At 58.4% G+C, this 24,232-nt stretch overlaps 1 protein-coding gene across 1 annotated transcript; it reads right to left on the bottom strand.

Annotated features, from left to right (window-relative positions):
• Positions 1 to 4,464: 4,464 nt before the first annotated feature.
• On the bottom strand, positions 4,465 to 23,254 carry IL5RA (interleukin 5 receptor subunit alpha). Its single transcript, XM_090283092.1, has 10 exons — positions 23,185 to 23,254; positions 21,252 to 21,397; positions 20,199 to 20,337; positions 19,665 to 19,818; positions 19,403 to 19,590; positions 17,389 to 17,534; positions 14,738 to 14,876; positions 8,497 to 8,590; positions 7,451 to 7,535; positions 4,465 to 4,593 (listed from the first exon to the last, which is right to left on the bottom strand). The coding sequence occupies exons 1-10, from the start codon at positions 23,252 to 23,254 to the stop codon at positions 4,507 to 4,509; spliced, it is 1,248 nt and encodes a 415-aa protein (XP_090139218.1). The 3' UTR covers positions 4,465 to 4,506.
• Positions 23,255 to 24,232: the final 978 nt, after the last annotated feature.

Below are 24,232 nucleotides of genomic sequence, written 5' to 3'. Positions count from 1 at the left end.
AGGTCCGTCTCCCAAACACCAGATACCTGCATCGTCAGGCGGGGGTACGGGTGAGCGGGTACCAGAGAGAGGAGAGATTTATGGACAAGTGCATCTGTGGAGATTACAGACAGATAACAGACAGATGGTAGATGCCTGATAGGTCCATACGATGGGGATGATCCAGTAGGCAGGCGGACAGATGAGGCTGACAGATGACAGATGCATCGACGACGGATAGACAGGGACACTGGTCCCGGCAGGAAGAGAGTCAGGCGGTGAGCTTCCCCAGAAGTCGCCACAGGTGGTTGGAAAGCGCCGGGGACAGGGCCAGACTCTGGGCAGGACCCCTCAGAGAGCCCCTCGGCTCCGGGGCTGAACGCTCCGCTCCCCGGTGACCCAGCGCGCAGCTTCCCTTTCTTTCCTGCAGTGGGCGTTTTCACTTGGAGGTGGAACTTGACCTCAGGTATCCCGGAGCTGTTCTCTCAGACTCCGGCTGTCCTGCCAGAGCAGGATCACCAGATAAAATAAGGGAGGCCCCGTTAAAGTGGACTTCACATTTCAAAAAAAAAAAAACACGCTTTTCTCGTATGACCGTTCCCAGGCACCTGGTTCATCATGAATGAAGATGTATCGGAGCACCGTCACAGCAGAAGCCGACGCTGTCACAGCTGAAAACACTTACACCCTAACCCTTTAAGCAGCTTGCCAACCGTTGAACTATGACCCCAGTACTTCCCTGGTTGGTCCCCAACCATCCCCACCGGCCTTATGTTCTTTCACTTTATCCCTGGCAAAGCCACCTCTTTGCTCGTAATCTCAACAAGCGAGGTAACCTGACCGCACACCTGCATGGTGAGGCACCAGCTAAATGCTAACGTCACGCACGTGGGCAGCGCCAGGAGCCCAGACGGGGCCGCAGCACGGCCACCTGGAGCCCGGAGGCTGCGTGAGAGCCGCGCCAGCCGCGCGTTCCCGAGTCTTTGCTGTGGTTTCGTCCGGGCCGTCCCCACGCGGTGCTGGTAAGGGAGTCCCCTGCCTGAGTGAGGTCTTCAGACCTAAGTTGGGGACAGTTTTCTAGTCTGGTGCATGTTTAAGAAACTCACCTTCGTCTTCCCGGCCCGGCGGAGGCCAGCCGGCTCCCGCTCAGCGGTGAGTCCACAAAGAGCAACGGGACGTGGTTCCTGACCCTGAGTGTCTATACAGCGGTCCCTCTCTCCATCGCGGGTCGCTTAGCGCGGCCTCGCGGTACCGCGGGATTTTTAAAAATATTATATTTAATTATTTATCGTGGATTTTTCGCTATATTGCGGGATTTTGCGGTGCTGCACAGTAAATACTAAAATAAATGTAAGGTTCCTACCTCGCGGATTTTCACCCATCGCGGGGGGTCTAGAGCGTAATACCCGCGATAAGTGAGGGATCGCTGTCCTTTAATTCAGGGAGAAGGAAGTCAAATAACGCAAGGGACATGGTCAATGATGGAACAGACTCAGAGAGAAGGGACCCAGAACGTAGAGGGAGACTTCGGGGGGCAAGAGCCGAGATTAGTAGTTAAAATGTGCACGAGATGCAGAGGGAGGCCGGAAGGCTCCCCCGCCTGCGAACGCCTGCGCGGGGCCGTGCAGGGCGGGGAGAGCCGGGGCCGTCCTCGCGGCTGTGGCCGGGCAGCTGCCGACGCACCAGTCAGCGGGGCCTGGGTTTCGAAAGGGGCTTGAACTTGGAGGCAACGGGTCATGGAAGGTTTGGGATGTGGGGTGAGGGGTCACGGAAGGTTTGGGATGTGGGGTAAGGGGTCATGGAAGGTTTGGGAAGTGGGGTGACGTGTCATGGAAGGTTTGGGAAGTGGGGTGACCCGCACGTGTGCCTTTCAGTGGGCTACGGGAGGCGAGGCATCGGCTGAGGGGCTGCGGCAGGTCCCGGCTGAGAGCCGAGGAGGCCGTAGAGGGGCCGGGGGCCATTGAGGGGCTGACGAACGGAGACTTAGCCGGCTCACGGTCGTGCATATTAGCGTTTCTCGTTCCGCCGGTATTTGCATTCACATCTGTTATCTGAAGCAGGGATACTGGGGCCAAACAAGGCCGCCTTTCAGTCCAATGCAATAACATTCTCAAAAAAGGACCGGTTTTCACAGTCTGTGGCCCAGAACCTGCCTTGCAGGCGGGGAGCAGGAATAGCCACTCAGTTCTGTCCCCTTGGCCGCCCTCAGTGGGTGTTGTTGGTTCCGTCCGCACATGCAGAGACCCAGCTTCTCTCTAACCACTGAGCCCCTAAAGGTTACTAATTCGCCCACACATGGTTCTCACGCACACAAGTCCCCCCATGGGAAGGCTGGTGTTTTAATTGGGGTGCTCTCCGTGCACATGGATTTGCTCCTAGCATCACAGGCCGAGGCTGAGCCTTTCCCACGCGGCTCCGGTGGGCAGCTGTCTGCGGCCAGAACCTGCCCTCCCGGCCCCGGCCCCGGCCCACGAGGCGCTCGGACAGGCCAAAGGTCACAGGGAGAGACGGGGCGAGACCCTCATCGGAAGGGGTGTCTCACAGGAGCCCCGTGTGTCCTGAGCTGGTGGCCAAAGGCTTGGCGGGGGAACGTCTGTCCTCCGGTCCAAGGTCCAATCGGCTTGCTGATGGGGATATTTATGCTGAGAGACGGTCCACTTTCTCCGGCCACGACAAGGCCAGGGGCTGCTCAAAACGTGGCGCTTTCTCCCAAGCCCAGCTCCACTCATGCAGCCATGGATCCGTCCCCACTGAGCCGGGCCGCAGAGGCCAAGCGGTCACACATGTGTCTCTAGGGATCGCCAGTCACGTCCTCATGAGCACCACCTCCCCTCCGCGATGTCACCCTAGCCTGGATCTCTGCCGTGCGCCGCAGGGTCCTGGCCCTGTGCAAGGAGCCAGGCTGGGGGCACAAGGGGTGAAGACGGACCCTGAGCACGTCTCCCTCCTCAGGGTCCCTGTCCTAGACACGCAGATAAAGAGATGGCTCACAGGTGCCCGCCTCCTGCAGCGCAGTCCAAGGGGGCAGCCATCCAGGGCACTGCCAGGGGGCCGAAGCCCCGTGTAATACCCCGGGGGCAGGCAAACCGCATCTGGAGGCTTCACGGAGGAGGGACGCAGGATGGGGTTCCTGGTGCCGGAGCGCTTCCAGGGCTGAGCAGTGAGGAGGAGCAGTCCCGACACCCGAGGGCCAGGCGCGGCTTCGCTCGGGGCCCAGGTGAGGGCCGGCCCTCGGGGAGACGGCTCTGCAGCCAGCCCTACACCAAATGGATCAGAGACAAGGGGAGGGTGTCGCCGCTCAGGCCGCTGGGTGGGGCGCCCCAGGCGGTGCGTTTATTTCCCACGGTCCTGCGGGCTGGGGGTCTGAGATCAAGGCCAGCTTGGCCAGGCTGTGGGGACAGCCTTCCTCCTGGTCACAGATGCCTTGAGACTCCAAACAGGGCAAAGAACTCTCTCTGGGGTCCCTTTACAGGACCACTGACCCCACTTTTGGGGGTGCCACCCCTAGGACTGAACTACCTCCTGATGTGGCCACGTGGGAGGGAGGCAGTTCAGTGTGGGGATTTGGGGGGCCCACTTCCCTTGGAAATAAGCGTAACGGACAGCCGGTGTTGCCTGGGCCCCCACCCCACTCTGGCTGCCAAGGGTGTTACCCGGACAACAAGCCCAGGATGGATTTGGTAGCCAGCGCACCCCATGCTTGAACCAAGCTGACTGAGCGCACTCCGGAAGGCACCGGTGTGCCACCACCGGGCGGGGGGAGAAGGGGGTCTCCGGTCCCTGCCCTGTGCTTCCCGTCGCAGGGCGTCCCTGCCCCTCCTGGCCCCGTGCTGTCGGGGACACACCTGTCCGTGGTTCCATGCTTAGCCCACCGCCTGCCACTTACTAGAAAGGCTTCCAACCGGGGACACCGAGAGGAGGCCTTTCTGTCTGGGGTGGGCAGCTGTGGGGTGGCCTGCAGGGGCCCCCCCTAACCGGAGAGCCTCCTGCTGCCCCGTGAGCAGACGCTGAGCAAGCTGCCCCGACGTCTCCACCCGCAAAGTCCCTCCAGGAAGTTCCCTCCTCACCCAGGAGTCCCCTTCCCCGCGCGGTCCAGCCCAGTGCCTTTCCAGTCCCAAAGTCCCAGGTTCAAACCCCGCGCCCCCTTTTGCTGCGGCGTGACGTTTTCACTCTTTACGGTTTCCAATCAGTTTGCCTCACGTGGCGGCACCTAGACCACGGAGTGGAGCGTGCGCGTCTCCCTCCCCCACCCCCATCTCCCTCTCTGTCTGTCTGTCTGTCTCAAAAAGGATTCAGGGGCTCAGGGGGAACATGAGGTGCCGTGGCCCCCGCCTGCGCGAGAGACAGCCTGGAATTAACCGGGCGCCCGCGGGAGGGGAGGCCGCCGTGCGGCAGCCGCAGATTTGAGAGCGGCGTCCGGGTGTGTGGCTGCACAGCTGACCCGCGTTCCGTGAGGCCTGAGCGCCCGTCGCCTGGGAGGACAGTGCCGCCGCCTGATCCCCGAGGCCTGTGCGCCGACCCCGGCGGTCAGAACACCGGCTCCTCCAGGGCCCCGAGGCCCGGCTCCTCCACGTAACTGATGACCTCGCTTTCCGTCTCTCCCGAGCCGGTTTTCTGCAAAACAAGACGTCTCCCCTGAGCGGCCTCTTACACGGCTCCCGGCGTGTCGTTTCTAATTGGCTTCCGTCTCTTTGCTTCTAAAAACAGTGCAGGTTCACCGGGGACAACATGGAAAATCCAGGAGAGAGAAGACGGAAATACACGTAAGCCCGTCCCCCAAACACAGCCCAGGGTTCTCCCCGGCCCTTCGGTCCTGCGCACACGGCGCCCGTCACAGGTCCGTGGGGCCCAGGGGCCGAGCAGCCTCAGAAGCTGCCTCCTTGCTGGGCAGCGCCACGTGGCGGCTCGTATTTTGTTACACGCGCCTTGGCCACATCGTTCCCAACGGCTCCGTCTTGTTCTGCCTGCAGTTTACGTTTGTTCGTCCCGTTTGGGAGATTGTAAGTAACACAAATTAATTAGAAAACTGGCAGTAAAAACAGCGCGGCCTGTGAGCGACCGTGTTCGCCGAACACCACCAGCACCTGCGTGGACGCCGCTCTGTGCCGGCGGCCCGTGGCCTGCGCCCCGGACGTAGGAGCGCTCGGCGTGACTGCCGTAGAAAGAAGGGGTGGCCGGGAACCAGTTTCTCGCAAACGGGAAGCTCAGAACAAGATTTTTTTTTACAATAAGCCCTTTTCTTCGTTGCTGGAGGCCAGCTTATCCCTCTTTCATCCCCCCCCCCCCCCCCGCATCGCAGTTTCTAACTCGGGTCTGAACGAGCCAAAAGCCGCCCAAGGACCGCGCTGGGAGGCATCGGCCGCCCACGTCTCCGGCCGGGCACCGGGCAAGCTCGGGTCCGCGGCACCATCACACGCCAAGGGCTCCCCTCCCCCCGCTGATGCTTCCCGGGGGTTGGCCAGACCCTTGCTGCCACAGGCCCCTGGGTGGTAGCAGGGGCCCCGAAAGAGGACTAGACAGGCTTTGCCTTTGGGGGTAGAGGCTGAGGCTCTGCCAGGCGCGGCCCCGCTGTGCCCGCCCCGCAGTGGGCGCGCTCCCCACCTCCCCGCCTCCCCCGGGCGCAGCACCTGGGCCGCAGGGCGGCCAGCAGAAGGCCACAGTACCTCTCCCCGGTTCTCCCCGCGCCCACGCTCTCTCCTCTCTCTCTGGGTGTCTCTCTGTGTCTCTCTCCTGCCCCTCCCTCACCTCCTTCCTCTTTTTTAAATGACTCTGCAAAGGGCAGAGACAGTGATGCTAATCTTTGCTTATCGGAAACCAGCTTATCTGCCCCGAGTTGTTATTCTGCACACAGGGCTTGATTTTAATGAACAACAGGAAGCCCTTTCAGCAGCCTCAGGATTTGAAAGGCAGTCTTGGGGGCCCCGCTGGGAAATCAGAGGCCAGACAAGATGCCCCATGAAGCGGCAGGACAGAGGGCTTCCTGGGGGCGAGGACCCCACAGCACAGCTCAGAGGGGCCGCAGGGGGGTTCCTCACCACAGCCCGCGGTCCCCCCAGAAGAGCTGTGGTTCACAAGACCGCAGGGCCTGCTCTCCCCGGTCCCCAAGGGTGGGGACACGGGCAGGGGATCCTTGCTCCCCCCAGGCCGGGGTTTATTGACACGGTCCATCTGGGGAGCGCTTGATGGTCCCTTTCCTGCCCCTACAACGAGGCACCAGTTGGTTCACCCAGTTGCGAGCGCTTTGGGACAGAGGAAACGGAACTGGGTGAGAAACCTGCTCGACCTACAGCAGCGGTCGGCCAACGCCAGCCCGTGCGCAGGTCCGGCTGCTTGTCTGCGAGTGGGAGCAAAGTGACAGAACCCAGCGCGTCGTCTGCGCACCGTTTACGGCGGCTTTTACCCTGCAGATAAACCGCCTCGCCCGCAGATACTCACTGCCTGTCTCTTCCTAGGATAGGCTTGGTGACCCCCGACCTGAGGAACCATTCTGTGTAAGGACAGGCTTGCAGGCAGGTCACACAGCTACCCACTGAGATCACTAAGCTCTGCCGAGCGCCAGGGGAGCAAACCCACAAAAACAGGCCCACGGGTCCTGTTTGCAGAGCGGAAGCCTCGGGGTTGCTGAGACCGCCTGCTCCCCAAATGACCCTGTAACACGACACAGTTCTGGCCAAGATCCCAGGAGCCTTTTCTGTAGAAACTGGTAAGTGGCTCTGAAGCTCACATGGAGGTGAGAAGCACCTACGCTGAGGAAACACGACCCGGCCTCCAGGGTTACAGTGACGCTCTAGTAATTACGACGGCACTGAGTTGCCATAAAGATAGAGGAGCAGGCCAAGGAAGCCACAGAGAGTCCAGAAGGAGGTCCACACATACACAAACATCCAACTTGCGGCAAAGGCGTCGAGACGATTCCCTAGGGAAAGTGACTTTTTTCAAAAAACGATGCCGGAACGGTTGGGTAGCCAGCTGTTGACTGGGTAGGCCAGTCAGCGCCTGGGGAAGCCCCCGTGCCCTGAATGGGGAACAGGGACTGAGAGTGTGCGAGCGGGGAGGGGTCACCTGCTCTCCGGTCCGTCTCACTGAGGAGCTGGGCCGAGCCCCAGAGAAGCCCCGTTACACAGGAAGCCCCTGGGCAGAGACACGGCCTCGGGAAGCGTGAACTAGCAGGCCCTGGAGCCCCGCATCGGTGCCTCTTACTCTGTAGGGGTCCCGGTTTGAAGGACTTGCCTACGGTCACCGGAGGGATGGCTGGGAGGAAATTCTCACTCAAGGTGACTGGGGTAGGACCTTTCCAATGCCCACAGATAGTGACAGACACATATAACAGTCAGCCAACTGTCGCCACGGAACACCCCCGGCCTCCCGGGTGGGGACCCTGCTTTATGACGTGAAAAACCGGCCACTGTGGCAAGTCCCACGGGACCCACCCTGGGGAGGCAGAACATGTCAAAAGAGCCTTCAACATTACCTCATAGTTCACGGTCACCATGAAATCGTTAATGTCACTTTTTGGTGCTGGAACTGGTGGGAACAATTTGGTCCATACGTGACACCTGAAAACAGAGTGGGGGAGGGGCAGGAATTAGGCCCTTAAAGGTTACTCTGAAAATGGACCTCGTTATTCCAGGACCAAGACCCCAAACATCTACATTGTCATTGTGGTTGCAGACCTCAGGGGGACCGCAGCGCTCTGGTGACTTCCAAATGACCCAGAAAGACTGACTGGTAACTGCTCACACCGCCACATGTTACCGGGCCCAAGTTCTGGACACACAAGGCCTGTGTTCTGTGTGGCACGTGCGTGGCACATGTGTGGCACGTGTCCATGTGTGACGTGCGTGTGTTCCGTGTGCGGTGCATGTGTGGTCAGCACCTTCTCCCACGGTGCTGGCTCACAGAATTTCTCTTTCCCCCCCTTTGAAACGCCGCCCCCAGCCCTAGACCCCCTGGAAAACAGCACTTATCACAGTGTGACCGTCCCAGAGCCTAACGTGAGCCGGGGCCAGCACAGCGCATGTTCCGGGGCGTCCTGTGCAGCACTTCCTGGGCTGAGTGCTGAGGTGGCTGAGGAGTCCTTACGGGGCCGTTCGCGGTCTCTCGTGGGCTCACCAGATCCGCACGTCACTTCTAGAATGTGTCTGACCCAAGATCGATCGGCCCCTCGGGGCAGATGACCGAAGGGCGGGGTCACACAGGGCAGGGACTGTGGTGGTCCCGACCCCACGCACTGCCTTCCTTGAGCGGAGACGTAAAAGGTGTGGGGACAAAGGCAGCCACGTGCTCAGGGGACGGCCGGGCCGCAGACACCAACAGAAGGCTGGTGTGGAAACCGTCGCACGATCCGACAGGCCGGGGACAGCGCTGGGCCCCGTCAGCTCCGCGAGCCGCTGCGCGTTCCTCGTCCTCGGCCGGCTGCCCCGGGGACAGGGACACACTGGAAATCCCACCTGAGGACAAGGACCCTAAGCCTCGGCGCCCCGCCCCGCGGCAGCGCCCGGGCTGCAGAGCACCTACGTCCTGCAGACGAGCGAGGACACGAGCAGGCAGCAGGCGGCCGCCGCGGGCAGGACCAGCAGCCACTCCCTCCAGGGCTTCCGCGCCTCGTGTCCTGGGGGGAAAAGGAAGGAGGAACCGGCGCTGAGCTCGTGACCGTGAGAGAAACGGGCTCCGGCAGCAGGAGCAGGTGCTGGCGGGGCCAGGCAAGGACCTGACCCTCCTGAGCCCCGGTGTCTCAGCGGCCAGTGGGGGGTTGGGGAGGGGGGACACCCCCCACCCAGCTGACAGCAGCGCGGAATGACAAAATGGCGGCAGTGGGGCCACTTGCCACCGCCCAGCGCTGTTCACTCAGCAGACACGTGGGGGCGCCCGTACGGGCCGTGCACCCCAGAGCCTGCCCGCTCGAGGGGGGCGAGGAGGTTTCCGAAGGAAAAGCTGCACAACTGTGAGCCGACTTAGAGAGCGAACTGCATGGCAAGCAGCACGTGTTCCAAGGCCGGAAATGGCTCCGCGCCAGGACAGACAGGTCCCAGGACGCAGTTTGCCACTCACTGCGTTTTTTACAAAAGGAGAAGCGAGAGGGCCTTTAAACCCGTGCCAATAGCCTGGGACTCCCCCAGACCCCGGGGCACCTCACAGCCTGCCAGAGGGGGTGACTGCAGGCTGCGCCCCGGGACTCCAGCCTCCGCCCCGGCGTGGTCGCCTCCCAGGATCGCTCACTCGGGGTTCACCTCCTGCCCCCAAAGCTCTCCCCCGACCCTGCACCTGTCTGCCGGGCTTTGCGATGTTCCCGGCGTCCTGTGTCCTGACCCCGCTCTGCCATCTCCCCAGCTGTCCCCTCATCCTCTGTCCCCCAGCCCAACGCCAATGTGGCCAAACCGCGCTCTGCGTCCTGGGCCTCCTCCATTCCCGCGCCAGGGACTCTGCGCTTCTTCCTCCGGCCTCACTTCCCCGACCTCCTCCAGGCCGTGGCCTCCGGCTGGAAGCCGCATGCTCTCAGCTGCTCTCCCCACCGGCTCCTCCTCTTCGATGGCTTTTGTGTGTCCTCTGCCACCGCTGCCATTGGCACGGCTGCCCGCTTCGTGCTGAGCCCCGTGCGAGCCTCTCCTGTCCGCTCCCGGTGCACCCACACGGCCCCCTCTGCGTCTGCCTTTCCAGCTGCCCCGTGGCACCCCACGAATGCGCCCAAAAATGACATCATTCGCTCAGCTCAGGCCTTCTCCACATCAAAAGACGTCTCTCTCTGAGTCCCCATCGTGGTCCTGCTCTCCCGGTTCCCCGCTGGGATCCACACAGGTCCCGGCGGCTCTGCCCACCCTCACAGCCTGGCCTCCCTCCTGGGAGCCCTCCCCACCCCCACATGCCCCGTGGTGAATGCCAGGGAGCCCTGTCTGGTCTGCAGATGCGTTCTGTCCCCAGCTCACAGTGATGGCAACTGTCTGGGCCTCAGTCCCCTCGCCTGTGTCCCCTTCAGGGACCTCCGGGCCCCTGCGCCTTCGTGTCCCGTGTTTCGTGGACACCTCAGAAAAGCGTATGCTCACGCGGTTGACTGCAAGCCGCAGTGAAGTATCAGACTCACTGGTGACCAGAGTGGCTTGTTTTACACCACTGTCCTGGGCGCGCACAACCGCGACATGGCAAAGTCTGTACGTGACGTCCTGCTGTGGCCACCGCGGTGCCACGAGGCGGGCAGAGGGCTCCTCGGGTCACAGCCAGGGAGCCTGCAGCTGAGACACGGCCATTGGCTGAGGACACACCGCTGGGGACGGAGCTGGGGTTCCAGCCGGGTCTGCTCCCCCAGCCCCGCCCCAGGACACACGGATGGCACAGGCAGCCACGCCACTGAACACATCCCAGCATTTCTTTGTCCCCAAACACCCTCCCGAGCGCCCCTTCCCCGCTGGATGCCACCCCTCTGCGGGGCCGTCCCCGGTGACCACGCGTCCACACTGGCGGACAAGGCTGGGGTTGTGGGCCACGTCCCTGTCTGCAGGGGGCCGCCCCCCACACCAGCATCTCGGCTGATGTTCTGCAGGCTCTGATGGGAATGAATCGCTTTATAAAAACCTGTGGCCTAGCGTTTTAAACAGTTCGGTGTATTTGCATCTATGGGTTCACAAACAGCCGCAGCCATGCCTGGTCGCTACGGGACAGAAGAGCCCCGGAGGGACAAACCTTCGCTTTCCCAAATGCCACAGACGCTCACAGCCCCAGGGCTCACGGTCGGCTCTCGGGGCTGCAGCCGGGTCCTGTTAGACCCAGATTCTACTGCACGCGCTCAGAGCTAATACCGAGAACAACCGGGAGAGCTGACGCTGTCGGATCGAGCTCCGTCTTGCTGTGTTTCCCGGGGGGCTTCCCGAGGCAGGGCCTGCTCCTGCTCACGTCCCCGGCGCTGAGACGCGCCTTTCCACGCCCAGCCCTTGCGTGAGCACCCCAGTGAGTCCGTTCAGGGACTACAGACTCACTCACGTACATGAGACAGGAACCGGCAAGGGTCTGTCTGCAGGGTAAGCTCTGTTTACAGCTGCGCCAGGGTCGGCCCTTGCAGGAAGAAGGAGGAATGATGTAAACACTATCGGGTCCCACACTCGGCCCGCTCGCGCCGCACGTGGCGCAAGGCCCGCAGCCCCGGTGTGCCGGGGCCTGATAATAGCCCGCTGGCTTCTGACCATGGGGACACATCCTTTTCGGTTAAACCACGCTCTTGTTACTCGCCTCAGCTCGCCCTTGGGTGAGCGAAGGTTCTCGCCGACGTAGCAAAAGGATAGAGGCCACGGATTTTATTTCTGAGACCCATAAAGGTACTGGCACGTGCCAGGTGCATGCGGGCAGCAAAGTCAGGAGCGCTGCCTGGAGGCGGTGGGCAAGCCGGGCATTCCTGAGCCCAGCTTCTGTGGGGCCCCAGGCTGAGGACAGAGCCGCCATGGAGAAGAGGGCCAAGGTCAGCTTTACCGCGAAGGAAACGAGGGCCAGGGAAAACTCTCGCTGACTGCCAGAGGGAAATTACTGTGGACCCCCTGCTGCTGAGCTACTTATCAACACCAAATACAGTCGGTCACATAAGTGAGTGAGGAAAGGCAGCGCTTCCTCTTACTTCGGGGACAGAACAAAGGGGAAGCGTCCCCCCAACAGTGTGTGTCCTGCGGGCTGAAATGATTAGCATTTCGATTCTGTTAAAGTCGGGGTGCCCCCGAAAAGGCCATTAATTTGAATTCTGGAGTCTCTGGTCTTGGAGAATTTCTTAAGAACAAATATTTCCAGATAAGCTGAACTTTTTCTCTGACTCAGGGAGAAACTCAAAGATGTTTCCTTCCAGGAAGCCGGTGGGCACTGCTCTGTGGTCACGCAGAGGTGAGCCCTAGGAGGAGGGAGCCACCGAGCCCGTCCTGAGCCCTCCTTCCTGGGCGCCAGCTCAGGGTCCAGCTGTCTGGTTTGTGGTCACGTCGGCTCCCGTCGACCCTGACACCCAACTCATGGAGGTCCTATTGCTGTACTAGCCCGGGGAGATGGCGAGGTGCGTGGGTGTGCACTGGGCTGGGATCGAGGGAGAGACCGAGGTCCGGAGGCACCCAGGCCCAGACCTGCTCCCAGCTCTGCCTCTGGGACCCCGGGACCCAGGTCAAGGCCCTTGCCTCCCGGCAGCAGGGAAGAAAGAGAGAAAACAGAAGGAAAGGACCAGCGCTGGACTGAGAGCAGAGACCGGAGCTGTGGGCCGGGGGCAGGACCCCCAACGTGTACAGGGAGGAGGCGGGTTAGAGGTCTCACAGCGGCCTCCAACCTCCAGCTCTTGACTCATGGGCCCGGGGCCGAGGGACCGGGTCCCCTCACACGGCCACCGCCAGGAATGCCGAGTCAGAGGGTTACAGGTGGTGTTCCCCGTTCACTGGTATTACAGGACCTTCCTTCCGTCCCAGCCCAAATCCTACACGCCCCCCCATCTCTTGCCTTGACCCCCTGTCATCAAGTCCTTACGGGTCTAGGTTGCATCACGTGACTCAAAGAGCACCGTGTCCTTAGCCCACACGGCGGCAGGACAGCCAGGGCCAGGGTTCCCTGAGGGTGGCCGTCTCGTGGTGGAAGGAGCTGTCCCTGAGGGCAGCGGGCCCCCTCTGGGCTTTGACTGCGTGCTGAGCCACCGGAAAGCTCTGGTGAGCCGCGTGCTTCCCGGGCGCAGCCCACCCCAGAGTCTTCCTTGGCGGGACCGTCTCACTGGCACCTGCACCGCGTGGCACAGATCTGGGCCGTCAGTGGTCAGGCAGAGCCTGAGGTTGCGGCTGAGCCTGGTCACCGAGGAGCAGGGCTCGGAGCGCCTGAGCCGGACCAATGACTCGGCCGGAAATGAGCGCAGGTGGACGCACAGGAAGGGCACCCTCTGCTCCGTGGGGAAGGACAGGCCTGCAGGGAGTTGCGTTTCCCCACTTCCTTGCTCTGCTCACTGCGGTGCGTCCCACTGCGGGTCAGGACCTCAAGGAGCTGGTAAACAGCAGCAAGGACAGTGAAGGGACAGAGAATGTGGAAGTTAAGGAGGGTCAGCAAAGAGAAAGACATGCAAAGAGGGAAGTTGGCTCTGGAGATAAGACCTAGAAGTGGTTGGGGAAGGGCAGCTGATGACAGGGACTGATACTGTGAAACTGCTTGTTCTGTTTTTAAAAAGTACATTTGCTCCCTGCTCTGGAAATCCTAGCACAGGAGGAGAGAGCTCCTGCCGGGTCTCAGGCCAGGCAAAGAGCACATGGCTCACTGCCCCCTCAAGGGTCACTCACTAGCCTCCTGCCCACTGGCACTTTGCCAGCCCTAGCTGGGCTGCAGTTCAGCTCCTCCATCAAAACTTGCTCATCCCACATGTCACTCATTATTCAGTAGCCTGGGCCTATGATGGGCTCACTGAATCCGCTCCCCTCCACTGAATCCACTCCCCTCCACTGAATCCGCTCCCCTCCACCAAATCTGCTCTCCTCCACCAAATCCGCTCCCCTCCACTGAATCCGCTCCCCTCCAGTGAATCCACTCCCCTCTACTGAATCCACTCCCCTCCACTGAATCCACTCCCCTCCACTGAATCCGGTCCCCTCCACTGACTGACTCCTATGTCACCTACTGGAGAAAGTTATCCACGAGTAGCCACTGCTTGGCTATTTGATAACTGCTGAATGTATTGACATCTCTGGGGTTCCATTCCCCAACCTTAGAACAAAGGAGGGGAACTCAATAATATCTAAGAAAGAGGGGACAGTTGTGATGGGCACTGCAGTGAAAGTGGAAGGGGAAGGCTCCGGGATGCCACCAATAGGATGAAATGGGGAGAGGAAGCCTGTGGACAGGAAATGGACGTGGCAGAAGAATCTCCTGCCTGCCAGACGGGAGGCTGAGGTCATCACTGCCGTCCTTCCAGGAAAGATGCTCCCCCCTCCCCACCCCAGTGTCTCTGAGGGGCAGGACAAAAATGAAAAGTCTGCACTGATTAAATCCATTAATGAGCCTACACTGAGCAGGGCAATAAATGCCAGAATCAATGACTTATATTTGAGTAGTAATATCGATCAGCTCTTCTTCATAAGAAAATGGGGTTAGGCCCACATGATGGCAGAATGTGCCCTTGGCAGAGTGGGGGGAGGCCATAGTGTGTCCAGATCCCCAGCAGTGCCACTGTGGAGCGTGAATAAGAAACCAAACACAAGCTGGAAATAACCCTCCACACGGACCACAGTTTCCCTCCCTGCACGTTTGTGGTAGAGCAAGAGGCGGCGTGAACGGCAGAGTCAGAGGGGACGCAGAGGTGAGGAAACTGAGGCCCAGAGAGGGGAGGCAGGGCTGCCTCGGTCAGGGGCCGCAAGCCTGCGTGCTGGCCACCACTCCGCCCCCGCAGGGGCCACAGGAAAGGCCGCCGCCGTCCGAGGACCGAGCCCAGCCTGGGTGAGCGCTTCACCAGCCCCCCTGCCTTACGTCTGACAACTGCCCGTGAATCTGCAATTTTCCCAAAATAAAAAATGTGGTTACAGAAAATCGCATAGAAAGAGAATCCGGCCATCTGAAAAAAACATTAGGTACAGGGTTTGGGAAAGTCTGGCGCTAGCGAGGAGCTCGGACGCTTGAGGGTCACCGGCTTCAGGGTGAGTCCACCCCTGGTCGGCGGCAAAGGGGCACAGCGGGCATGGCCCTGAGTGGCGGCGCCCACGCGTGAAAGCGCACACTCCAGGCGCACCTGCTTTCACCAGGAATGAGCTCCCTGGCTTTTAAGTAGAAGCCGGATACTCACCTGCATAAACGGGCCGGCTCCACGCACTCCAGAGCCCCGGCGCCCGGCACGTAGAGCTGACTGTGGCCCTCACCGCGATGCAGTACCGAGAAACGTCACTGACCGTGGCGGTGAATTCACCGGTCATCGTTTTCCCCACCTAAAGGAGGGAAAATAGCATTGTAGTCACCTCTAGATGCCTACTTTAAGTAATGCCCCTGGCAGAATGGGAGGGCCGCCTAAGGGACGGGCTGTTTCCGGTGGTTGATGGACAAGCAACAGGACACAGAGCGACTGGTTTATTTCAGGCTGCGTCGGGTGGACCGGTGGGGGTCGCCCTCTGGGGAATGCTGTCGTGTAACCAAAACAAATAAAACGGGCAAGTGTGGGCTTGGGGGACCCATCTGGGTCTGAATGGTGTTTCCAGATGGAAAGGCGGGCGTGGCTGGGAGCAGGATGCATGGTCCCTCTTCTCGTCCCCCCATCTGTACTCACATGTCCCGCACTGTCACCTGGTCTCCATCCTACACCCCGCGGCCCCTCAGGCCTGCAGACTAAGCCTGCTTTCTGTATCTTTCAATGATTGAAAACTGTCAAAAGAACACTATTCCACGACACACGAAATTGCATGGAATTGGGATTTCAGGCCCCACGAACAAAGCCCCACCGGCCCAGGCCCGGCCGTGCCTGTGCAGCCTGCGGCCGCGTTTGCCCTGCGCACGGAGGGGAGGGTGGTGGCCGGAACCGTGAAGCCTGAAACACCTGGTCCTTTACTAAAAAAGTGTGCTGATCCCTGGCCTACAACTCTGGGGCGCGGTGGGGTTGGGGGTGCCCAGGGAAGCAGAAAGAGCAGGGACCTCAAGGACGGGTTGCATTCTAGCTCTCCCCCCCACTGCCCGCAGGACAGACAATTCCTTGACCCCTCAGAGCCGCCGTTCCCTCCCCATAATACAGGAATAATAACCCCTAACTCCCGGGTCACGGAGTTAAAGGCAATGACCTTTTCTAGCCCCAGCCTGAGGATACATTCGCTTGAATCACATGAAAACAGCCAGTATTCAGTGAGCCTTTGATGGGCAAAACAGCGAGTTTGGAAGGCTCCGTCTGATCGTCTGCGCTCAGTCGGCGCTGACAACCTTGGTGACTTTGGTGCGGGAACGGGGCCGTCTGCTCTCACAGAAGCGCTTCTCCTGCGCCCGCCTCCTGATCCGTGTCACCGCAGTCCAGCCGATCCCCAGGGCCCCAAACCAGCACGTGTCCCTGACCCCGCCTCCCACTCCTTAACTCCTCCTTGCAGTGTTTCCCCTTCCGCCCCGGCCCACAGCCCTGAGCCTTTCACCTCCAGGCAGCTTGTGCTTGGACGGCTGCAGTAGCCGCTGGCCAGCACCCCTACATCCAAGGGACCCCCACATCCGCTTTCCTGCCGCTACCAAAATTGTCCCTTGGTCCTACAGATGCGCTCCTATTTCAGTGTTGAGTAAAAACCCTTCCGTCGCTTCCGATGCCTGTGACTATGGTTTTAGAAGAAAAACAAACCTCTTTTTTTTTTAAACAAAGCCTTAGCATCGCTCAGGAGAAGTCAGTTTGTACACATGTGTTGAATCAAATGGAATTGCACTGAACCGGCTTTGCCTACGTTTGGTAGGACATGAGTTTGAACCCTGAGTGCGCTGTGGTTTTCTAGCTTTGTGCCTTCAGGCAAGTCTCCTGGTCACTCAGTGCGTCACCTTCCTGTAAAACGGGGTGACAGTCGCCTGTGGAGTGGCTGAAGGGCGGAGCAGACGAGCAGAGTGGAGCGCGGCTCACAGCTGGCACTCAGCAAGGGCCGCCTCCTTCTCCCTTCCTTTGCCCTCGGACTCCGTCCCCGGGTGTTCATGAGTGTTTTTAAGTTGCGGCAAAACACACACAACATACAATTTACCGGCGTCGCTATTTTTAAGTGCGCAGTTCAGCCGCGATAAGGACGGTCACGCAATTTCCAGCACGGTTTTCTTCTTGCAAAACCGAAACGCTCAGCCTCAGCCCCTAGAAACCACCAGCTTCTTTCTGTCTCTGGGACATGAACTCTCTCATGGTGCCACTTAAGTGGAACTGTACAGCGTTTGTTGTCAGCGGCCACCTTAGTCCCCTTCGCTGTCCTCAAGGTCTGGCCACGTCGTAGCCTGGGTCCAAATTCCCTCGGCGAGACTGAATAATGTTGCGTCTTATGCATTTCCCTCCTTCTGTCTATTCGTTTGTCTGGACTCCTGGGGGGTCGCCTCCCCTCAGCTGCTGTACGGGAAGCTGAGGTGATCATCGGCGCCCACATTTCTCCCTGACGCCCTGCTGGCGGTTTTGGATGCAGACCCAGAACCACTGGGTCGTCTGGTAACTCGATGTTTAATTTTTGAGAAACCTCCCTGCTGTTCCCCACGGCGGCTGCGGCTTGGGGCAAGCCCACCACAGTGGTGCTGAGTTTTTATCTGATACTTTGCATTATTTTCACCTAAAAGTACGTCCTTTTGAGGCAAAAGGCCAGTAAGGTTTGGTTTATTCTTGTAAAGTCTGGGTGGATGTAATTATCGGGGACCTTTTTGGTCCAAAGCTATGACCAGAGTGGTCGCTGATGATCATTTTTAAGACCCTGCTGGGAGAGTGAGATCGTCGCAGGTTGGGACGACCTGAGGAATTACCTGCAAGTAGCCCTTCTGTGTGTTGAGAATTTTCACTTCGTAATCGAAGCACTGGGTCGGAAAGGCAGACACCGGCTTGTCCCAGCAGACGGAGAGGCGGGTCCCTTCTATGGCCGCCGTGACGTTGCCGGGAGGGTTCACTTGATCTAGGTTAGACAAGGAGGGGCCGTGAGCAGGCGGGAGCATCCCAGCCACCTTCTCAGGCGACTGCCCTCAAGATGTACTTGACTGATCTCCACGCCACAGGAACCCGGCGGCTCACCTACGACTCCTGTCTCGTCACACGGAAGAAGGGACCCCACCTGCAGCCCTCCGGGGTTCCTGCTCCAAAGGGCACTGAAGGGTAGACGCTCTTCCCCCTTCGGCTCATGGCAAGACCAGCCCACCACCCGTTCTAACTGCTGGAGCTGGAGGCAAAACGGATCCCGAAGAGCAGTTGCCCGGAGCACCTGCCGGGCCCCGCCTCCCCGGGAGGACCGCCGCCGCGTCCAGCTGCAGCTCTTGTTCCATCTCATCAGCGGGTCTTGTTCTGGTTCCTTTGCGGGATGCGGTAGAAAGCTCCGCGCTACTCTGGCACCAGAAGAACACACTGGGCTAAACTGGTCTTGTCTTTAAAACAAGCGCTGAGTCCCTTCCCCTGAGACGTCACTTGACTGTCTTTGGCTGTGTCATGTGGGTGGAAATTATTTTTAAGTGAGTGTTCTTGTCTTAGGTTATGTGACTAAGATCTCGCAATTACTGAGTCACGGGGACAAGACGGCCCCACGAGGGGGGCCCACTGGCTCCAGAGCCTGCCGTTCCCTGTCCGGAAAGCTTTTAACCGAACGAGTGTTTACTTGGTTTAGGAATCTGAGGAACTGGTCTCGGTGAACTGGAAATCATACAAAGCAAATGAATTCCTGTGGTTGGTATCAGGTTCTGGCTACTTTCCTGTTAAGTTCATCACTCCCCAAGTCCTTCTCAGCATTGCTGTTACCTGTTGCCATGAAAGTGACGTGTAAGTCACCCAAGGAACATGCTATTGAAGACAGTCATGTTACTTCTTAGTAAATGCTGTGATTCTTTAAACAAAGTTATATCCTAGTTAATGTAGGTGGGTCACAGCCAAATCGTGTCCTGTAAATAATAATATCTTGTGTATTTCTTGGATACCCGTACAAGGTGCTGTCTAAGCACTTTATAATTCACACACTTAGTTCTCACAAAACCTGTAGGAAGCGTTACTTCCTCCCATTTTCAGGTCAGACTGAGGCGCAGCTTGTCTGAGGCCCCCCAGGTGGTCAGCGGAGGGGCCGGCCCCCACCCCCACGCCCCCTGCTGAAGGCCAGCTGTCCGTCACAAGACGGTGGAGTAAGGGGCTCCTGGCAGGTTTCACCCGTGCGTGTGTGTAGCAGGCAGGAGACTGCCTCCTCCCTGAGACCCAAGCAAGCGAAACCTTAGGTAAAATGTTTGTATCTGAGGATCACAGGCTGAGAAAGACCTTTTTAACTCAGAGACTCCAGAGGAGACAGAAAAGAATGCAGAAAGGTCGTAAGATCGGGGCGGGCAGCGTGGGCGTGGGATGGGACACCTGGCCGCTGTGGAGAGCCAAGGGCCTTCCTGTGGGCAAGGGGAGCAGAACTGCTCGGAGGTGTCACCGATCCACGCCAGGCCCCGTGGGCAGACATTTCTCAACACCAGTCATGGCTGCTGAGAGGCAGAGTGACTTCCTTCCGCAGGGTGTCATGGGGTTCAACTGGGGGAGACTCGGTCCCCCAGGGGACGTCTGACAAAGTCTGGAGACATTCCTGTCACCACAGTTGGCTGGGGGCGGGGGCGCTACCGGCGTCCAGTGGGTACGAGCCAGGAGCGCGGCAGAGCCGCACGCCATGGTTACCCAGGCCCCGGTGTCCGCAGCCTCGAGGCCGAGAGCCTGGGCGCTGTGGTGTCAGCAGCAGACAAGGAGTCCCGGGAGGTGACGTCTCCTCGGCTGCGCGTGTGAGGCGCTGTGGCTCCGGCGCAGCGCCTGCCTTACCGATTTCATGAAGCTCGAACAGCTGATCGTAGGGCTGGATGGCGGAGCGCCCACTGGAGCCGGTAACGAGCACCGCCAGCGAGTTCCGCCCTTTGCCGTCGATGGCCGTCCTGGGGAACCGGCACGCGGCGTTCCTGTGCCGCGTGTCCTGGCGGTACTCCCGGCACGCCTCGGTCTGGGAGCCGTACCTAAGCCGGAACACTCGTGAGCTGCCAAGCCTGGCAGAAACAACCCCGCTGCAGAGGCAGAAACGGGCACCGACCTGTAGGAGAGGAAATACTGCGTGTCCGCCGGGGCCGCCGCGCCCGCGCGCCAGGCGCAGTGCAGAGAGACCCGGTACGGCCTGGGCGCTGCGGCGTTATCTGCCACGGTGTTCGTGGTGCACGTCAAGTTCTCAGCCGAGCTTCCGGGAGGCCCTGGATGGTCAGCCATGAAAGAACAAGAAACCGTCACGACAGCGTCCGAGTCTTGGGCTTCCTCTGAAACTACAGGGACCAGGGGCGTCCCACCCGTGTCCAAACAGTGATTGGCATCATGTATCTGCAGAAGCCTGCTACGTGCAAAGGGCCACTTACTGGGGCAGGAAGCTGGTTTCTGACATTGGAGAGCCCCCCAGCTACGTTGGGGGGTGGCTTTCGATGGGTTAGGACAAGAAGCAGGGAGGACAGCCTGGGCCACGCATTTGTGGCGGGGAAGAGCCCCGGGCAGGGCCTGGTGGTGGGCTCAAGGAGGGCACGCTGTCAGCGTTCCGACTCTTCCGGACCGACAAAGGCCGAACGTGGGAGCCCCGTCTCACCAGGCGGGGCCTTCAGCTCGGCGGACACCCAGTCGCTGGCCGGGATGGAGCGGTCTTCCCACGGGATGGTCCTCACGCTGGCCGAGAGGCCTTTATGAAGGGGGGCCTCATATTTCCTTTTCGTGTCCTTGGTTTCATACTAAAAATAAAACCCACGGGTCACGGTGCATAGAAGGAAAATAGCCTGAAGAGGACTGTTTTAAACAAATACGCCTTTTCTTCCGATCCTTAAATGGCACGTAGCAGGCAATGAAATAGGTTTGCTAAGGAATGAAACCCACGGATTAACCCTAAACTCACGAGTTGTATGTATTAGATACGCACAGCTTTTCCAGGCCGGTCATCCCTCCATAAAGTGGTTTTTAAAAATGAATAAACAAATCCCCCAATTCTCGTGCTTTTCCTGTTTTTAAAAAACCGATACAATGAAAACATCACAATCCATTCCTCTCTCCCTCCCCCACACACATCCTTCTCATAAAAACAAGCTGACAGATACAGCCCCAGCCCCTCTGACCGCTGTCTCTACTCCCAGTCCCTTCCCACCGGGAACTTTCGGACACAATCGTCTCTAGAATTCCGTACTGACCGAAAGGCACTTAGTGCCATGCAACTGCTTCGCCCTTTGCTCCATTTTATCGGACACCTGCCGGGCACCAGGTGCTTTAGCAGGAACCTGCAGTGGCCCGGGCTGCTGAGGGGGACGCGTTGGGTCCAAGGTCGCAGACACAGGAACTGCGATTTGGCCATTTGCTTTCCTCCATTTTCCTTAGCCAACCTTTTCTGTGTGTGTGTGTGTGTGTGTGTGTGTGTGTGTGTGTGTGTGTTTGACTACTTCAGAGAAAACAAAACCAATATCCAATCCACTGTACCTCAGAAGTTCCTAAACTTTCTTTCTTAAGACAGAGGATTGTCCCAGAGTTAAAAGGTCTGGGCTGCCGCTGACCGGCGCGCACCCGCGCTCAGCCGCCCCCCCGGTTCTGCTGCGTGGGAATTTGCTCTGGGAAGGAAAGTGCCGTCCAAATCCCGACGGCCACCAGAATGGACTCTTACGTCACTGTCCTGTGCCACGTGGACCCTCACGTGATAGCCGAGCTGAACGTCCCTCCGCTCCTGATGGGGATTCGGTTCCCAGCTCAGGAGGACTTGGGCCACGCTGGTAGCTTTAATGGTGAAGTTGACAGGGGGGAGAAGGGAGCCTGTCCGGAAGAGGAAGAAGAGGTTAACGCAGGTTCCACCAGGCTGTACAGAGGCAGCCCTTCAGAAAGATCTGAAATATTCCACTGTGCGCTCCGGGACCCTGTAACGGCTGTTTGAGTGTGTAATACCGAACTCATCTTAGAAGAAGTTTTTTTTTTCATTGATTCTAGAGAGAGGGGAAGGGAGGGAGAAAGACAGAGAGAATCGTCGCTATGAGAGAGAAAGATCGATTGGTTGCCTCTTGCATGCGCCCTGACCGGGGACCAAATCCACAGCCCGGGCATGTGCCTTGCCCGGGAATCGAACCAGCGACCTTTCGGTTTGTGGGATGCTGCCCAGCCAACTGAGCCACTCCAGCCAGGGCTACCGCTGCTTTTGACTCATTATCTTTTCTGATTTTGCCCAGGTGTTTACCTAGATCACCTTCAGCTTTTTAACTGAACTATGAATATTTGACTCTATCATTATTTTTTAGAACCATAGTTTTCAAGCTGCGGGCCTTAATCCAGTAACGCCTGGGGTGATGCATTGGTTTGTGGCTAGCAATATTTTTCACTGACCCCGAGGAAAAGAGGGCAGAGAAGACACGGAAGCAGAGCTTTGTATACCAGACATAAGGAAACATTCCATAACAGTTCTGTTCCATGAACTTCTTTCCATTACATAAACGTACTCACGTATTTGTATGGGGACTGGCTCGTGATGTCAAATGGATTTCTTATCATGATTCAAAGCCAAACTACTTAAATAGTCATTTCTGGGGGGAAAAGAATTTTAAAAATTTTTTTTCCTTAACCCCTCTCTAATGTTGCCTTCAAAATAGAAGCTTTTATTTCAATTACAGAATCGATGGTGGCCATTTTAGAAATTTTGGAAAGCACAGATGAGAGGAAAAAGACAAAAGAAAAATGACCTATGACCCTACCGCTGAGAACGGCGCCACCATGTGACACAGTCCCTGATCCCCAGGCGTATGGGACTAAACCCTTTTACATTTTTCCTAAAATTAAGATAATATTGTGGGAAAATTACGAAACCACCTTTGCTTCGTTGACAATGTGCTCAGACATCTCCACTGATCCTGGATATTTAACAGCCTCCACTCCGGGCCCCTGCAGACTCCCAGGGTCCTGCCCACACTGCACCGCGCGGTATGGTTGCCAGTGGCCACGCGGGGCGATTAAAATCTAACGAACTAAAAAAAACACACGGCCTTCACTGCCCTAGCTGCAGGAGCCATCTTTCAAGTACTTGGCGGTCGCCCTTGGCTACAAGCGCCTGCGTCAGGCAGCGCAGATAGAAAACAATGTCATTGCGTAGGAAGTTCTCTTAGCCATCACTGGGCACGGGCCCTGTGATAGTTTCCTTAGACCCTGTCTTCACACCCAACCCACAGATCAACAAATTTCCCAGCCAAACACGGTGGGAGAGAGTTGTCCTCTGGCCGTGAGGCCTCCTAACTTCTCCCTTGCAGGACAGATGTCCCCACGTGGCCACTGGCACCAGCTTAATTCCGGGGGCTTCATTCTGTGGGGCCCACACACCCACGCTTGCAAAACGATTCCCCGTTGCAGCATAAATCTGCATTTCAGTTCCCCTTGCCTTCTCAAAGCACGGCACGTTTAAAGAGTTGGTATTCTGATAAGGACAAATATTCTACCCCTTTAAGAAAAATCCACATATAATCTCTTAGTGTAGGGATCATTTAGCAGAAAACAATGCCAGAAGCTTTGTCATGTGCTTAGGGTTTTAAGAGACATTATTGAGTTTAATAGATGGCACTTACATTTATCAGGGATCCCATCTGCTCGCAGGGTCATGGTGGCCCCCAAAAGGATCAGTAACGTGGGCGCCATCATCATCAAATCCTACAGAAAACACAGAGAAGATCCCAGGGGCTGTGTTTAAGAAAAATGGAACGGCTGTTTTCCAAAGTAAAATGTAGTCCAACACTTATGAACGATCTGTTACGGGCTAGGGACACACATATGAGCAAATCTTGTCTTAAGCGCAGAATGAAATGGAGATTATCGCTGTCATCTGGCCCAGTCACGGCTCCGATACAGGTGTGTGTGCACAGCAGGAGCAGAGGCCTCAGGACGGACGCCCAGAGGAGCTCCCGGGGGCAGGCGCAGCCTGGGCACCGCCAGGGACGGCACGGGAAATCGGGGCGGCCGGTGGCCTGCGGGAGACCAGGGCGGGCCTTGGAGCAGCAGACGTTCCCGGCATGGGGAGTCACGTGCAGACTAAACCCCATTACCCTTTCCACTAATGAGATTCAAAGACGAGCCCACGTGACAAGAAGCTGAAGCCGTGGACAGTGTAACGTGGGAAGAGAAGTCTGCGTCGGAGCCTGGAAGAAACGGGTGACGCTCCGAGCTTCAGGGAGGCCGAGCGACCCCGGCGGGCAGAGACCCCCAGAGGGACTGAAAACCTAGCTATGGGCCTAGAGAAGATGCAAACGTGTCTCCACCTGCTCGCGACCACTGGGCCGTAAAAATGAAGCTAGAGCAGAAATCTCTGAAGTGTGAAAACATGGGGCTGTCATTTCTGCATCTGCTTTTCCACGTTCAGGGGGACAGGTGAGGGTCTCCTGCTGGGAACTGCAGATGAGAAATTCCGAGTGCTTCCGCAGCAGATTTGGAAAGGTGGTTTCCATACGAACTTAACTTTAAAGATCAAACCACCAGGCGCGTGCCGCCCCAGCTTCTCCAAATCAGCCCGTCCTGCTGCCTCTCCTGCTCCCCTGTCCATCCTGATGTTGGGGGGTGGGGGGTGGGGGTGTTACCCAACCTACAACAGCTGGTACAGAATCAAACTTCGACCCCCATTTT

The sequence above is a fragment of the Furipterus horrens genome, unplaced genomic scaffold (assembly GCF_987537825.1).
Source record: "Furipterus horrens unplaced genomic scaffold, mFurHor1.1.pri manual_scaffold_7, whole genome shotgun sequence".
Taxonomy (NCBI): Eukaryota; Metazoa; Chordata; class Mammalia; order Chiroptera; family Furipteridae; genus Furipterus; species Furipterus horrens.
Note: the sequence above shows the minus strand (reverse complement) of the source record. Positions and strands in the feature narration are given on the sequence as shown.